This window comes from Physeter macrocephalus, chromosome 2 (genome assembly GCF_002837175.3).
Source record: "Physeter macrocephalus isolate SW-GA chromosome 2, ASM283717v5, whole genome shotgun sequence".
NCBI classification, from domain to species: domain Eukaryota; kingdom Metazoa; phylum Chordata; class Mammalia; order Artiodactyla; family Physeteridae; genus Physeter; species Physeter macrocephalus.
Genome location: NC_041215.1, coordinates 105400137 through 105413683, shown reverse-complemented (window position 1 = coordinate 105413683; position 13547 = coordinate 105400137). Strand labels below are relative to the sequence as shown.

The window sequence follows — 13547 nt, the reverse complement described above, 5'->3', positions numbered from 1 at the left end:
GGTACGCGGACCTCTCACTGCTGTGGCCTCTCCCGTTGCGGAGCGCAGGCTCCGGACGCGCAGGCTCAGCGGCCATGGCTCACGGGCCCAACCGCTCCGCGGCATGTGGGATCTTCCCGGACCGGGGCACGAACCCACGTCCCCTGCGTCGGCAGGCGGACTCTCAACCACTGCGCCACCAGGGAAGCCCCCTAAACTTCCTATTTTCAATTAGATAGTTGGCTTGTTAGGGGTAACCTTTTTTTTTTTTTTCCCCACACTGCTGCCCAGCTTGTGGGATCTTAGTTTCTTAGTTCCCAGACCAGGGACTGAACCCGAGCCACGGCAGTGAAAGCACCAAGTCCTAACCACTGGACCGCCAGGGAATTTCCTTTTAGGGGTAATTTAATGATCTACACTTGGTTCAGTGTTTGGGATTGGTTTAATTTTTAATTCCTCTGGATTATAGTCATCCTTCTTTGCTTTGTTCAGCGCATCATTTTGTTGGGAGACACTCTACATGCCAAAGTTGTGGTTGAGGCTTAGAGGTATTGTGATGTCTGTGAAAGGAGAGGCAGTGTTGCAGTGGTCAGTGCCATGGACTGGAGCCGGATTGTCCAAGCATGAATCCTGGTCCAACTAGCTGGGGGTCATCTGTCACTTAACCTCTCTGCCCTTCAGGTGCCCATGTGTAAAGTGGGAAATATAATTTATATAAGTAAAGTGCTTAGAATGTAAGTGCATGAGTGTTAGCCAGCCATTTTAATGAAGAAGTAATAGGGGCAATGAGCAGCTAGTTCTCTAATAACAGCACTGCAGAGGAAAGTGTGCAGCTGCCCTTAGTTACTGCAAAGCACTCCTTCTGGACTCCTCTTAGCGGAAAGAGTGAGAACTCTCAAGTACATTATTCTGAACCCAGCTCACTTGGGAGCTCAGTTAAGGAACAACTGGCACCCAGCTGGCATTTTTTTCTAAATAAATAACGACAGTCATTCATGATGCTTAATTCTGTTATTTAGAGCATTTAATGGGCAGTTAAGTTTCTTCAGTTTTGGTCCCAACTCTTCTCTGAATGAAGTATCATGTGACCTCTTTGGATTTCTCTGGATGGTATAGTCTAATTAGGAATGCCATTTTAAAAAACAGATAAAAACACACCCCCCCCAACAAAAACCAAACAAACAAAAACAGGGGTGATGGATGTTTCAAGATGTCTAGAAAACAAAGAAAACAGTACTCTCTGTGTTCAGTTGCACCTGTCTTCAGGGGACCAGCTGGAGATGGAAATGGGTGACTGGACCCGGACAGGTAAGGAATGAGGATACTCGGGCCACAGGCTGTTGCAGAGCTTCCCCAGTGGCCCTTCCACCACTTCCTCGCCTTCACAGGGCTGCAGCTAGATGGCCTCTGGGCGAGAAGGAAAGAAGAGGCTCAAATTGGTTGCCTTGAAAATTTCTCTTTCAAGCCCCATTCTTTGCTAACCAAGTAGAGAGGAGTCTGCATGGATAGAAAGCCTTCAAGGAGAGTCTAGATAAGCAACTCGCAGGAAAAGTTACTGTCTGCTGGGCAACAGAGGCAGGTCCAACGAGTTTCTGAGTTTCCAGTTGTGTGTTCATTTGCCTTGGCAGGTCTTGCCCAGGTTACAACTTTCTCTAAGGGTGACATGAATGCCTTACTTGTGTCATTTGTCTTTATTGTTATTTGTCTTTATTTTGCCAACTTGATCTTCTCAAAGGCTTAACTTTTTCATGTCTATTTCTTCACTTATCCAAATATCCAGAGGAACTTTCAGAAGGTGACTACTCATTTTTATGTCCTTGATAAGCCAAATAGAGCTATGTTTGAGATCTTTCAGTGCCTCAACATGAATACTTGACTGGATATATTTTAAGATAAGATATGATATTTTAAGGGTGAAATCAGTGATGAGATATACAATGTCATAGAAAATATTTTTAAATGAACAATGAAAGTAATTAAGCTTTATCACTGTATCCCTAAGTAAACATTTCCTTTTAAACTTATTTCCAATTTTCAGATAGAAAAATATGCTTACTTACCAGAAGATGGAATTGATATTGGTGTGTTTTCTTTATATTTTAAAATGGGTGTTTAAACACAAAGGTTAAGAAAGAAAGGTATATGTCCGTTCATTCTATGAACAAATGCTCTTTCTATATTATTTCAATGATCAGAACAGAGTTGTATAAGTGAAAAAGAATACATGTTAGTAAAAAGTAATTTGAAAATGATATTTTTATAATATTTTTTCCCAGAGTTTTGGACAATTTTTCTGAGACCCCAGTGGAAGCAGAGACAGAAGTTTAAACAAGCTCTAGATGTTACTGCTGGGCACAGTTTTCCTAACTTTTGTCTCTCAGAGTCCTGGACAGTCAGAAACAATTTGCAGCCATAAAATAAATACTAATTTCATACAGAATGAACGACTTCATAAGGGAAAAAAATAAAAACCCATTTCTAATAAAGAGATTAATTATAGGACCTACAGAACACCATATCTATGAGTTAAAGCCAAGACCAGTTTATATGTTTCCTTTTTTGAAAATCAGTTTTCTTTGGGTACATTTAAAAATGTATACCCAAATTTATGTTTTTACTAGACTCAATATCTTTCTTATAACTTTAAAGAAGACTATGATAGTTTTTTGTTCCAACCATACTAGACAGAATATATTCAGTGTATTGCTAAATTTCTGGATAGTGTCTCTATATAGTTTGGTGCATGTGATAGGATGGAAAGTGCTTAGGACATTTTTCAATAAGGCACTCAAGGATAAAGTCAGCTGTGCTGCCATCTACTGAAAGAGTGTCTCTTGAAGATTTGAAGATAATTTCGTGCATCCATTCTAAGTAAAGTTCTCGTTCTCCTCTGCCATATTCTGTTCCTGCCATTTGCTGTGTTACAGACAAGGAGGAATTCGTTGGCTATGGCCAGAAGTTCTATATTGGTAGGTAATGATTAATAAAAGGTGGGTCTTTGTCACTTGCTAAGTTATATTCATATGAATATAACTTATTATATGAATTATGAATGAGCCTGACGCTTCTGAAAGCTTCTTTTGCTGATGGATGTTCCCAAACTTGTTCCTTGTTCTGGTTTGTCTCTATCCTTTTAAAAAAAAAATAATCAGTATTCTGATGTGTTGATCATTTATTGTAATTCATCTGGTTTATATTGGATATCTCCTAATTATTCATCAGACACAAGTCTTTTGTTTTCTTCCAGTCTGTTCCATAATGTATTCACCTTACTCTAATGAGACCAATTCTCTGACCACTACACTTATTTTTTATGTTCACGTTTCCATGAGCTGAGCAGAGCTTTCTGAAAGACCAGGCACCTTCACCATTCATTTAAAACCATGCTGAGCTTCCTCCTCATGTGAGACAGTGGGAAAAGAGCAGGGCTGCAGGGTCTGTAAAGCAGAATGTTGGTCCCCAGGTCTGGATGCACATTGGAATCATTGGGGAGCTTTAAAAAACATGGGGCCACTTTTCTGCATCCCTTCCAGAATAATTCAGCCCAAAAGCCATTAGGCAGGCTGAGTAGGGTAGGCATCTACACAAATGTGGAGAAGAAGCAGCCTAGAGTGGGGCATCAGAGCTTGAGCAGGGTGGGGAGGGCATCACTGCAGGGGTGATGGCAGCCTGCAGCAGGTCGTTGGAGCCAAAGTGAGTGGGGCAGCCGCCATCACTTGGGCCCTGACACCTCACAGCCTCTATAAATATGCCCCCCTTACCTAGTTTGGGCTTGGCACCTCCTGCCAGGCTGCTGGATACTAGGCGTCCCCCAACCTGCCCAGGTGCTGTTAATTGATACAATAAGTAAATGTATTGAGGTTAATTAGAGCTAGATTTCCCACTCTTCGAGAAAGGAGTTACCCATATGGAAAGGAGGAAGGCTAGAATGAAAACTGTAGTGTCGAACTGGCATTGTAGGCATTGGTGTGAACTCATGGTGTTCAACACATATAGATACAAGCAATGTAAACGTGTGCGTATTTATATATTCACATATAGTCCCTAGCTCTGTCTTCTGACAGGACCTGGGAATGGCTCTGAAAATACCAGAAAGCCCTGTGATTCCGTAGGCAGAGTATGTGGGATTCTAGGAGTTCGGAAATCACCACTAAGATGTCCAACTCTGCCACTGAGCACACAGTGGTGGGCAACCACCTAACCTGCCTGTGTCTAAGTGTATCCACCTGAAACATAAATCACATCATGTCACACCCAACTCTCCACCGTCCAGCGACTTCCCATCCCACTTTGACCACAATCCAACACTTGACCAAGTCTCTGTGTGGCCTCCTGGCTTCCTTTCCAAGGCCATTTCCTACCACTCTCCCTACTGCTCACTGCCCCTCAGTACCCAGGCCTCCTTATCTTCCTCAAGCACTCCAAGCAAGATCCTTTCTCTGCACCTTTGCAATGCTGTGCCCTCAGCCTGGACTGCTCTTCTCCACAGACGCCTCCTCACCTGGCTCCGTTACATCATTCAGAGCCCTGCTCAGTGTCGACTTTTCAGAGACGCTTAAATGAACCGCCAGTCTGAAAAAGCATCCTGGTCGCTATCCACTTACCCTTCTTCTAAGCACTTATTTTTTGGTTGCAGTTTCTTTTTCTCTCTCCTCCTGCATGAAATGTAAATTCCATGAGGAAATGGGCTTGGTTTAGTTGACCACTGTATCCCCAGCACCAATGCCCGGCACGTAGCAGGCGCTGGATGCACCTTAGAGGTCACGTGGGGGCATTTTGCTGTTTTCCTTTGTATTGCTTCCTATCTTCTACCTTCAGACAGATGTGTGTTAATTAACTCTTCCGATCACAGTCACCGCATGCTCCGTCAGGTGTGAGGCAGGAAGCGACATCTCCTGCCCTGGGTCTCACGTCCTGTGCGTGTCTTCCCCTCGCAGCCGGTTTCCGTCGCAGCATGCGCCTCTGCCGCCGCTGGTCCCACCTCAGCCAGCTGAGAGCCAAGGTATGCGGCGCCAGCACCTGCTCCGGCGCAGCGGGCGCCCCGTACGAGGAGGTGGTGCGGTACCAGCGACGCCCTGCAGACAAGCACCGCCTCATCGTGCTCGTGGGTATGTCCCCGGAGGCAGTGTCTCCTCATCCATGGCGAGGCTCTCCTGGATTCCGTAGTCTTGCATTGGGAGTAATGGTAAAAGTAAGAGTCTTTATGGACCTGCATATAAACACCTTAAAAAAAAAATAAAGCCTGTTTTTTATGTGTTTATAAATAAAACGTTATGGATCATGCTTTTATTTTCTACAATTGAATGCGGTATGCCATGGTGTATATGAACCTGTGTAATAACAAGATGTAGTATGATTAGGTTATAAGCGAGATTTTTAAAAATATCTCATTTAGAATTTGTTCTACAAGCATAGATGAATGTTTCCCCCCAGACTGGATCATTAATCTATATTAGAAATAAAAATGCTTAAGATTCATTCCCTTAAGAAATTTGTAACCATCTCCTTTAGAAGAGTGCCTAAAAGTCTTCTGGACTGTATCTTTGGTGCTGAAGAACAGGGCAAATATAGTGCTGGGATGATCTACTTTTTCAAAAAATTTTATTTATTTTTGGCTGCATTGGGTCTTCGTTGCTGCGCGCTGGCTTTCTCTAGTTGCAGTGAGCGGGAGCTACTCTTCCTTACGGTGCACGGGCTTCTCATTGCAGTGGCTTCTCTTGTTGTGGAGCATGGGCTCTAGGTGCGCGGGCTTCAGTAGCTGTGGCACGTGGGCTCACTAGTTGTGGCGCACGGGCTTAGTTGCTCTACAGCATGTGGGAGCTCCCTGGACCAGGGCTCGAACCTGTGTCCCCTGCATTGGCAGGCGGATTCTTAACCACTGCGCCACCAGGGAAGTCCTGAGATGATCTACTTTGTGACCAAGATCTCTTCAAAGCTGGCCACTGCAGCAGTAGGAACTTACCTCTTACTGCCATCTTCTCTGTGTATTCCAGTTGTGATCAAGGCAGGCCCCTTTGGAGCAGAACAACATACCTTACAGCTCGGACCAGCTACAGAATTTTTAGGATGCTGGGCAAAATAAAAATGCAAAAGCCCCTTATTCAAAAATGATTAAGAATTTCAATGTGGGAGCAGAAGAGCATTAAGCCAAGTGCAGTAGCCTAAGCATGGGCTTGTGGACCACACAGTTCTCTGCTCATGAAGCCAGCCCTATCTCCACTTGCACATGGGGGTGCTGACTCCACCATCTGTCAGGAGATGTGTCCCTGAATTCTGTAATTGTGGAAGCTGGTTGTGATGTGATAGGAACTTCATGGGAAGAGAAAAGGCAGCTTGTCTCAAATGATCTGACTAGAGGCCAGAGAATTCTGAATATCCAACATTAGATGAAGTTTGCTGGTGTGACAGGTTCCTGCAATTCCCTACCTCATTTCTGAATGTTGGAGAAGTGTGGGTTACTCCATGGGTAACCAAGAAAATTCCCAAGAGTTTTCTGGGGTTATTTCAATTCATGAGAATGGAAACTATGTTATTTCCCCAATACCATGTGCTCTCAAGTGTCTTCAACAGGAAGACTGAAGTGATGATTTCATCACGTAACTCTACTTATCCACCTGTAATAATTTCCATATGTGATGTTTTGTGTTTAGGACCTTCTGGTGTTGGAGTAAATGAACTGAGGAGACAACTCATTGAACTTGATCCGAACCGTTTTCAAAGTGCTGTGCCACGTACGTTTACTTTTTCTTTCATAGGGGTTCATGTTTTGGTAGAACTTTCTTTGCCTCTGTAGATGTACTCATCTCACTTAACTATGTTATACCACCTTTGTTGTAAGAATATAAGACACAAGAGATAGTCCTCAATATTTCTAACTATATTTATTTTAATAGAGGAAACTGATTTACTAGCGTGTAGCCTAGCTAGGCTTTTAAAAGGTGACTCTTCTTTTCATTTTTTAGCAATCATATAGATAACCTTTCAGGAAAACTAATTATTGAGCAATAATGGCTAACATTCATTAGTACTTACTATCTTCCTGGCGGTGTGCTTGGCTCTTTAAATGCTTTATCATATTTTTAATTTTAATATATGCACTTATAATTTTATATAAACTATAAGTATTATACCATCCAAGCTGGAGGAGCATGTGGGTGTGGGTGCTTCCCCTTCACCTCCAGGCAAGAGAGAAGAAGTTAGGAAAACCACTTAAAGAGCTTAATATGTGTTCCCTGCTGTTTGGGAGACACAGAAGACTGGTGTCAGAATTATATCTGAAAAATCTAAAGGATAAGAGCTTAGAGGAAGTGGCCAAAGGCTGTATTTTGGGAGGTAGCTGCCCTTTTAGAGTCTGTCACAGCAAAAGAGTTGTGATTTTTCCCAAGGACCAGATCTGGGTGGATAACATGGAAGAAAGTCAGCCCGGGGTTGTCTTGGTTCTTGCCCAAGAGGAAGCCTCTGTAAAAGGAGGCCAAAAGTGAACCCCCAGATACCCGAGGGTGTGGAAGAAATCACAGATGGCTAGGTGGAATAGAGATGGATTTGGGATATGCAGCAGTGCTGGTGGTGGTGGTAGCCTCTGCAAAATTACCCACTACATCCTCTAGGAGATAAAGAGCCAGATTTAAACATCTGCCAGGTCTAAAAGGAGCCAAGAGCAACCAGCACCAGCATCAATTAAGTAAGAATTTTCCTGCGCTGCTCGCCTCTCCTCTCTCTCTCTGCACTGTAGCCTTGCAGAGTTATAAAATTGGGGGAGGAACAGTAGAAATGCAATGAAAAGGAAGAGAAGAACTGAATCAAACTCAGTTTCCTGACTTCTGACTTCTCTGATGGCAGGCTTCCCTGGGTGAGGCCAGTCTGAGCCAGTTGTGGGGAGAAGAAGCCTAAAATATAAATGAAGTTCATAATTTCGATTATTACATGGGAATGGAATTTTAATTATTAAATTGAGGCTGAGGTTTTGGCATGAATGATAATGAACTTTTTTTTAAAACCTAAGAGCAATCAGGAGAGTCACGGGAATTTCATCCAGGGCCAGGGAAAACAAAGTTGTTTTATGATCACATTCCATAGGTTGTGCTTTCCAAGTACAGTTTACATATGTAAGAATGGACACTAATCTCAAAAACAAAAACTAATAAAGAAATCACCATTTTCAATAATCTGGATAAAAATAAAATGCCCACAGAACACAGAAGAATTTTAAGTTGTCTGGATAACCATCATTCAAAGTGGGAATATGTCGCCCATATTTTGCTTTTTAAATTTAGTGAACAGTTTTAAGCCTAAAATGAATGCCTTAAAATGAATTATGCACCAATTCACAGACTTTAACCTACCATATAACATATAGTCCAATAGAAGCCAAGGAGAAAGGGTCATCTTAGGCTTATATGAACATAATTTACTATCACCTGAGAACTAGAATTTTTTTCAGTACAAAGCTTTAGAACAGGGACTTCCCTGGTGGTCCAGTGGTTAAGACTCCACGCTTCCACTGCAGGGGGCGCAGTTCCGATACCTCGTTGGGGCACTAAGATGCCACATGCTGCGCAGCATGGCCAAAAGACAAAAACAAAAATGCTATAGGAGAAGTGGCATAACTGTAGGGACTATAAGGATATAAAGAGAGGCTTCAATAAAGAAAAAACAAAAATGATCCCCAGATGACCTTTGCTTTCTGAGCTTCTTGAAATGTCCGGAACTCCTTTTATCATTTAGGGCCTGTTTCAAATTCCTGCTTGGTCGTTTCCATGTGTTGATATCATCAGATGTTGATCTATTTCATCCTTAAACTTTATCAAATACAAATACACATTTTTTTATGAATAAGGAGAATTTTTTGTAATATAGGTTAAGGGACTAGCAGCTTTGCAGTAGATACAGGTCACGGAGTTGGAACCGTGTCTTATTCATCTTTGTGTTCTAAGAACCTAACATGATAGCAGGAACATAGGCACTCAGTATATGTTAGTTGAATAAATGGATGAGCAGACAATGAATCACTTTTAGGTAGTCAATGAACTCCTATGCTCTACACCAGGTACTGTTTAGGCTGAAGAATCTATAATCAAAGTGCTGATATCAAAGAATCAGACTGAATCCAGACTCCACCAATCTTTCCTTTCTGGAGATCACTAAAACTAATCACCATCTCACTTGGATATTAATGCATCTGGGCAAAACTGCAGACTGTCATGAGCTTTCTCCATTTCAAATCTGAGACAACCTGGCATAATAGGAGACATTAGTCTGGGAGGAGTCAGGACACCTAGGTGCTTGTTTTCAACTTTGTTTTTCATTTGTTTTACTCATGTGAGCAAGTTAGTTACTCTCTAAAATCTTCAGTTACTTACCAGTAAACTACGGATAATAACCTTTTACCTAGCTACTAATGTGAAGGATGAAATGAGATCTTGGGAAATGCATTATCTAAACATAAGATATTGCTGGTTTTGCTACCCGGGGGCCTGAGCCACCTTAGGGCTCACATATACTTCACTACTTCCTGTTCTGAAGTAACAGCAAGAGTTCCCTTAGGGCCTTCTTATCTTGGCTTAATACATAATACACTCTGGTCTAGTTTATACCACGAACACTTAACAAAGGCTTATGATTAGCTGATTTTGATATGAGAACTTCTACTTTCTTATCACCAGTCTGGCTCCCTTTTTTGGTTCTAGCATTAAATTTATCTATCTGTTTATGTATTAATTAATTTATTTTGATCAGACATCTTTATCCAAATGCATATGGGTAATAAAACATTTTGAAGATTCTAAAATCTTTTTAAAAATTCCCTTTTTTGTCAGATACTACTCGTTCCAAAAAGAGTTATGAAATGGATGGCCGTGAGTATCACTATGTGTCAAAGGAAACATTTGAAAGCCTCATGTATAGTCACAGGTAAGCTAGACGTCCAGAATCTGATTCTCCCCTCTGGTTGTTTAACATTCAAACTAGAACCCCTATTTTTATGCATTGTCCAAAACTCCTGGGGTAATTTTTTTGCATCTGGAGAATTGAGTAAGGAAATGTATATTGATTTACTAGTACACCAAATCATTGAGTCTGGAGAGGGAGCAGAACTGAGCTGCAGATTTTAGAGAATTTGAAGAAGTAGTTAAGTCCTAGATCTCCTAACATATTTTTTTTCTCCTGTCAAATATCCACTAATCCATTTTGTGCCATCAAGGTCCACATATTTTATTCTATTCTGTTGGAGTTTATGTTATTACTAATAATATTTTACCTGTAGAAACAGTTCTTGTTTTTTTTTTTTAAACAAGTTTCTTTTTAAAAAAAATCTTATTTATGTATTTATTTATTTTTGGCTGTGTTGGGTCTTCGTTTCTGTGCGAGGGCTTTCTCTAGTTGCGGCGAGCGGGAGCCACTCTTCATCCGGGGTTGTCTTGGTTCTTGCCCAAGAGGAAGCCTCTGTAAAAGGAGGCCAAAAGTGAACCCCCAGATACCCGAGGGTGTGGAAGAAATCACAGATGGCTAGGTGGAATAGAGATGGATTTGGGATATGCAGCAGTGCTGGTGGTGGTGGTAGCCTCTGCAAAATTACCCACTACATCCTCTAGGAGATAAAGAGCCAGATTTAAACATCTGCCAGGTCTAAAAGGAGCCAAGAGCAACCAGCACCAGCATCAATTAAGTAAGAATTTTCCTGCGCTGCTCGCCTCTCCTCTCTCTCTCTGCACTGTAGCCTTGCAGAGTTATAAAATTGGGGGAGGAACAGTAGAAATGCAATGAAAAGGAAGAGAAGAACTGAATCAAACTCAGTTTCCTGACTTCTGACTTCTCTGATGGCAGGCTTCCCTGGGTGAGGCCAGTCTGAGCCAGTTGTGGGGAGAAGAAGCCTAAAATATAAATGAAGTTCATAATTTCGATTATTACATGGGAATGGAATTTTAATTATTAAATTGAGGCTGAGGTTTTGGCATGAATGATAATGAACTTTTTTTTAAAACCTAAGAGCAATCAGGAGAGTCACGGGAATTTCATCCAGGGCCAGGGAAAACAAAGTTGTTTTATGATCACATTCCATAGGTTGTGCTTTCCAAGTACAGTTTACATATGTAAGAATGGACACTAATCTCAAAAACAAAAACTAATAAAGAAATCACCATTTTCAATAATCTGGATAAAAATAAAATGCCCACAGAACACAGAAGAATTTTAAGTTGTCTGGATAACCATCATTCAAAGTGGGAATATGTCGCCCATATTTTGCTTTTTAAATTTAGTGAACAGTTTTAAGCCTAAAATGAATGCCTTAAAATGAATTATGCACCAATTCACAGACTTTAACCTACCATATAACATATAGTCCAATAGAAGCCAAGGAGAAAGGGTCATCTTAGGCTTATATGAACATAATTTACTATCACCTGAGAACTAGAATTTTTTTCAGTACAAAGCTTTAGAACAGGGACTTCCCTGGTGGTCCAGTGGTTAAGACTCCACGCTTCCACTGCAGGGGGCGCAGTTCCGATACCTCGTTGGGGCACTAAGATGCCACATGCTGCGCAGCATGGCCAAAAGACAAAAACAAAAATGCTATAGGAGAAGTGGCATAACTGTAGGGACTATAAGGATATAAAGAGAGGCTTCAATAAAGAAAAAACAAAAATGATCCCCAGATGACCTTTGCTTTCTGAGCTTCTTGAAATGTCCGGAACTCCTTTTATCATTTAGGGCCTGTTTCAAATTCCTGCTTGGTCGTTTCCATGTGTTGATATCATCAGATGTTGATCTATTTCATCCTTAAACTTTATCAAATACAAATACACATTTTTTTATGAATAAGGAGAATTTTTTGTAATATAGGTTAAGGGACTAGCAGCTTTGCAGTAGATACAGGTCACGGAGTTGGAACCGTGTCTTATTCATCTTTGTGTTCTAAGAACCTAACATGATAGCAGGAACATAGGCACTCAGTATATGTTAGTTGAATAAATGGATGAGCAGACAATGAATCACTTTTAGGTAGTCAATGAACTCCTATGCTCTACACCAGGTACTGTTTAGGCTGAAGAATCTATAATCAAAGTGCTGATATCAAAGAATCAGACTGAATCCAGACTCCACCAATCTTTCCTTTCTGGAGATCACTAAAACTAATCACCATCTCACTTGGATATTAATGCATCTGGGCAAAACTGCAGACTGTCATGAGCTTTCTCCATTTCAAATCTGAGACAACCTGGCATAATAGGAGACATTAGTCTGGGAGGAGTCAGGACACCTAGGTGCTTGTTTTCAACTTTGTTTTTCATTTGTTTTACTCATGTGAGCAAGTTAGTTACTCTCTAAAATCTTCAGTTACTTACCAGTAAACTACGGATAATAACCTTTTACCTAGCTACTAATGTGAAGGATGAAATGAGATCTTGGGAAATGCATTATCTAAACATAAGATATTGCTGGTTTTGCTACCCGGGGGCCTGAGCCACCTTAGGGCTCACATATACTTCACTACTTCCTGTTCTGAAGTAACAGCAAGAGTTCCCTTAGGGCCTTCTTATCTTGGCTTAATACATAATACACTCTGGTCTAGTTTATACCACGAACACTTAACAAAGGCTTATGATTAGCTGATTTTGATATGAGAACTTCTACTTTCTTATCACCAGTCTGGCTCCCTTTTTTGGTTCTAGCATTAAATTTATCTATCTGTTTATGTATTAATTAATTTATTTTGATCAGACATCTTTATCCAAATGCATATGGGTAATAAAACATTTTGAAGATTCTAAAATCTTTTTAAAAATTCCCTTTTTTGTCAGATACTACTCGTTCCAAAAAGAGTTATGAAATGGATGGCCGTGAGTATCACTATGTGTCAAAGGAAACATTTGAAAGCCTCATGTATAGTCACAGGTAAGCTAGACGTCCAGAATCTGATTCTCCCCTCTGGTTGTTTAACATTCAAACTAGAACCCCTATTTTTATGCATTGTCCAAAACTCCTGGGGTAATTTTTTTGCATCTGGAGAATTGAGTAAGGAAATGTATATTGATTTACTAGTACACCAAATCATTGAGTCTGGAGAGGGAGCAGAACTGAGCTGCAGATTTTAGAGAATTTGAAGAAGTAGTTAAGTCCTAGATCTCCTAACATATTTTTTTTCTCCTGTCAAATATCCACTAATCCATTTTGTGCCATCAAGGTCCACATATTTTATTCTATTCTGTTGGAGTTTATGTTATTACTAATAATATTTTACCTGTAGAAACAGTTCTTGTTTTTTTTTTTTTAAACAAGTTTCTTTTTTAAAAAAATCTTATTTATGTATTTATTTATTTTTGGCTGTGTTGGGTCTTCGTTTCTGTGCGAGGGCTTTCTCTAGCGGCGAGCGGGAGCCACTCTTCATCGCGGTGTGCGGGCCTCTCGCTGTCGCGGCCTCTCCCGTTGCGGAGCACAGGCTCCAGACGCACAGGCTCAGTAGTTGTGGCTCACGCGCCCAGCTGCTCCGCGGCATGTGGGATCTTCCCAGACCAGAGCTCGAACCCGTGTCCCCTGCATTGGCAGGCAGATTCTCAACCACTGTGCCACCA

At 41.2% G+C, this 13547-nt stretch overlaps 1 protein-coding gene across 1 annotated transcript in view; it reads left to right on the top strand.

Moving 5' to 3' along the window:
• The window catches only part of MPP4 (MAGUK p55 scaffold protein 4), a 45157-nt gene that overhangs the window by 27651 nt on the left and 3959 nt on the right, over nt 1-13547 (top strand). Inside the window, exons 16-20 of the mRNA XM_055079360.1 lie at nt 1760-1774; nt 2907-2948; nt 4917-5087; nt 6630-6710; nt 9795-9888. Of these exons, the coding sequence (XP_054935335.1) occupies nt 1760-1774; nt 2907-2948; nt 4917-5087; nt 6630-6710; nt 9795-9888 (403 nt within the window). The remainder of the gene's footprint in view (nt 1-1759; nt 1775-2906; nt 2949-4916; nt 5088-6629; nt 6711-9794; nt 9889-13547) is intronic.